The following is a 3,968-nucleotide window of genomic DNA, read 5'->3' on the forward strand; positions in this document are numbered from 1 at the left end:
TGTCTCTGTGTGTGTGTCTGTCTCTGGTGTGTGTCTTTCTGTGTGTGTCTGTCTCTGTGTGTGTTGTCTCTATGTGTCTGTCTCTGTGTCTGTCTCCTGTGTGTGCTGTGTCTCTATGTGTCTGTCTCTTAGTGGTCTGTCTCCCTGTGTGTGTCTTGTTTCTTCTGTGTGTCTGTGCTCTAAGTGTTCTGTCTCCCTGTGTGTGTCTGTCTATGTGTCTGTCTGTTCTCTGTCTCAATGTGTCTATGTGTCTATATACATATAGTATATATATATGTGGTCAGGTCCCTATATGTGTATATATATGTGTGTGTTGTCAGGTCCCTATATGTCGATACAATATATATGTGTGCAGGTCCTATATGTGTATACATATATATATGTGGCCAGGTCCCTATATTGTATACATATATATATGTGTGCAGGTCCTATAGTGTATACATATATATATGGTGTGTGTCAGGTCCCTATATGTAATATATATGTATATATATATGTAGTGTGTGTCAGGTCCCTATATGTATACATATATATATGTGTGCCAGGTCCCTAATGTGTATATATATAATATATGGTGTCAGGTCCTATAGTGTATATATATGTGTGTCAGGTCCCTATATGTATATATATGTGTGTCAGGTCCCTATATTGGTATATATAGTGTGTCAGGTCCCTATATGTGTATAGATATATATGTCAGGTCCCTATATGTATATATATGAATCAAGTGCTATATGTGTATTATATGTGTGTGTCAGGTCCCTATATGTGTAATATAATGTGTGTCAGGTCCCTATATGTTGTATATATTATATGGTTCACGGGTCCTATATGTGTTATATATATATGTCAGGTCCCTTATTGTATATATTATGTGTGTCAGGTCCCTATATGTGTATATATATATATGTGTGTCAGGTCCCTATATGTGGTATATATTATGTGTGTCAGGTCCCTATATGTATATATATGGTGTTGTCAGGTCCCTATATGTGTATATATATGTGTGGTCAGGTCCCTATATGTATATATATGTGTGTCAGGTCCTCCATATATGGTATATATATGTGTTGTCAGGTCCTCATATGTGTATATATATGTGTCAGATCCCTATATATGTATATATGTGTGTGTCAGGTCCCTATATGTGTATATATGTGTGTCAGGTCCCTAATGTATATATGTGTGTGTCAGGTCCTATATGTGTATATATATGTGTGTCAGGTCCTAGTATATATATATATATGTGTGTCAGGTCCTATTTATATATATGTGTGTCATCCCTATTATATTATATGTGTGTCAGTCCCTATATGTGTATATATATGTGTGTCAGGTCCCTATATGTGTATATATATGTGTGTCAGGTCCCTATATGTGTATATATATGTGTGTCAGGCCCTATATGTATATAATATGTGTCACGTCCTTGCCTCTGACTTGCTGCTCCAGACTCAGTATGACGGCCACGGCCTGATGCAGTATGAGCAGTTTGGTCTGTGGCTTGTCACTCTTCAGGTGCAGCTGGCACCATACGCCCCAGCTCCTTTGAAAGCCTCGTTGATGTCTCCGGACACGGAGCCGCTCTCGGCATTGTTGGCCATCCTGCGTTCCTTCTCGCGTTCGATCTTTCTGCTCCGGAGACAAGTCCTCGTCATCCGCGTTGCTGTGGGACCGATAGGGGGACTGATCAGCACCAGCGAAACCAACGCTTACCCACGCTACGCCATTTTGAAATGCCACCCACAATGCATGAAGCCGGGTCAGTCTGAATCTCTGTTTATAGGAGTTGTGATGCCTATTCATTTACCTGTACAGCTGACTATACTGTATAATATATAAATATATATATATATATATATATTATATTATATATAATATATATATGTATACAGTATATATATATACAGTATATATATATGTAGATGGTGATGTAACCTGAAAACAAATTAATTTTCCATTTTCAATCGTTCAAATGCACATATTTTCAATCGTTCAATGCACCTATTTTCAATCGTTCAATGCATCTATTTTCAATCATAAAATACAACTGTAGTACTGCAGGATACCGACTTTAGTACTGCAGGGATACCAACTGCTAGTAACTGCAGGATACCCACTGTAGTACTGCAGGATACCACTGTAGTACTAGCCAGGATACCGACTGGTAGTACTGGCAGATACCCGACTGTAGTCGGCAGGAATACCCGACTGTAGTACTGCAGGATACCCACTGTAGTATTGCAGGAGACCCACTGTAGTACTGCAGGATACCCATATTTGTTTCATCATCGTGATCATCTGGGGTCTGAAAAACTCTGTATCATTACAGGCGGAAGGGGCAATGAACGCAGAGATGTCACAGCGTTTATCCTGAATGGTGCATCTTGGGAATGAGGAAGTGGGGCCTTCTCTGGTGTGTGAGAAACAGCTAAAACCACGGCTCAAGTCTGTTGACGAGTCTGGAATTACCCAAAGGAGAAGAACTTCGGAGAAAAACTATGAATGATTCATTTGATTCATTTGTTTTTAAAGTATGTGTGCATTCAACCAAAATCTATGAGTGCTGTGAGTGTTGGAAAAGTTTTTGGCAAATTTAAAAGTAAGTCTTTGTATTTTACTGTCATAAAGTCTACGTAGTTAAGAACAATGAATGCAGATTGATAAGTGAATATATTTGAGAATGTATTTCACTTTGTGGGGCTAACCAAGTCTTTTGTTTTTCTAGTCGTTGTTTATTAATTAATTTAGCTGTCCCTCAAATACACTGTTCACTTAATAAAAAACACACTGTTCACTTCATCAAAATTCGTTGTAAGCGTATTTAAATGAAGCGAGCACTGTGGACATGGCTACCTAGATTTTGACCTATCAATAAATGTGATCTAGATCTTGACCTATCAATAGACTTCAGGTCCTTGTTGTCAGGCTCCTCCTTCTTGGTCTCCATAGATCTGGCATCCTGTAGGTTCTCATCCCCCTCATCTCTGACTTGATTTCTGACGAGACAGACGAGGCACTCTGGCCCTGGAGACCAACTGAGAGAGCTGGAGAGGGAGGAGAGGGGGTGGAGCGAGTGGAGGAGAGGGGGGGAGAGAGTGAGGAGAGGGGGGTGGCGGTGGAGAGAGCGGGGGGAGAGAGGTGAGGAGAGGGGGGGAGAGGGGAGAGAGATGGGAGGAGAAGGGGGGAGAGGGGAGGAGAGGGGGGTGGAGCGAGTGGAGGAGAGGGGGAAGAGGGGAGGAGAGGGGTTGGAGCGAGTGGAGGAGAGGGGGGAGAGAGTGGAGAAAGGGGGTGGAGCGAGTGAGGAGAGGGGTGGGCGGGGGAGTGGAGGAGAGGGGGTGCTGACGAGAGGTGGAGAGAGAGGAGACAGAGAGAATTTACAATATATTAAAGCCACAAACCTTCATTACTTTTCGTTTTCTTTGCCAAACAGCAGCCCCGCCATTCAGTCTGTTCTTTTGTAAACATTAGGCAGTTTTCAACACGCCTACTTTCATTAACTGGAAGCTTTTATAAAAATAAGGTATATTACGTTATTATTACAGTTTTGGAGTGGCTTCTAATCCCTGACCGGATCTTTTATTCCCGTGTCAAAACATGATTTTGTCACGAGTTCAGTAACCTTTTGCTTGATTTTGCGGATCCATGACTATGGTGTATCGTCATTCGCTAGCTAGCTAGCTAACGTTAGCTTGCTAACGATGCTAGTGTTAGCTAGCTAGCAAGCGCTACCTACCTTGCTAGCAAGGTCTAGTCTAGTCCAATGGCTAGCTGGATGACCAGTTGTGACAGTGAGGTCCATATGAGATTCAAGACCCTAATAAGTGCCATTGTGCAGAAATAGCAAAAATACTGTTTGATGAGCTAGCTAAATTAGCTAGTAAGGTATACCAGTTATCAAAGAGGATGCTAGCTAGCTTTGCATGCATGGCAGGACCAGTGTTGTCATAGATGGTAGACCAACTCTG

General features: G+C 41.6%; 1 protein-coding gene across 1 annotated transcript in view; it reads right to left on the reverse strand.

Annotated features, from left to right (window-relative positions):
• The window catches only part of LOC139025644 (transcription factor 4-like), a 6,319-nt gene extending 3,270 nt beyond the window's left edge, over positions 1-3,049 (reverse strand). The window contains exons 1-2 of the mRNA XM_070440787.1: positions 2,898-3,049; positions 1,434-1,666 (exon numbers count right to left, since the gene is read on the reverse strand). Of these exons, the coding sequence (XP_070296888.1) occupies positions 1,434-1,666; positions 2,898-2,950 (286 nt within the window). The 5' untranslated portion in view covers positions 2,951-3,049. The remainder of the gene's footprint in view (positions 1-1,433; positions 1,667-2,897) is intronic.
• Between the last annotated feature and the right edge of the window lie 919 nt (positions 3,050-3,968).

The sequence above is a fragment of the Salvelinus sp. IW2-2015 genome, unplaced genomic scaffold (assembly GCF_002910315.2).
Source record: "Salvelinus sp. IW2-2015 unplaced genomic scaffold, ASM291031v2 Un_scaffold3010, whole genome shotgun sequence".
NCBI lineage: Eukaryota > Metazoa > Chordata > Actinopteri > Salmoniformes > Salmonidae > Salvelinus > Salvelinus sp. IW2-2015.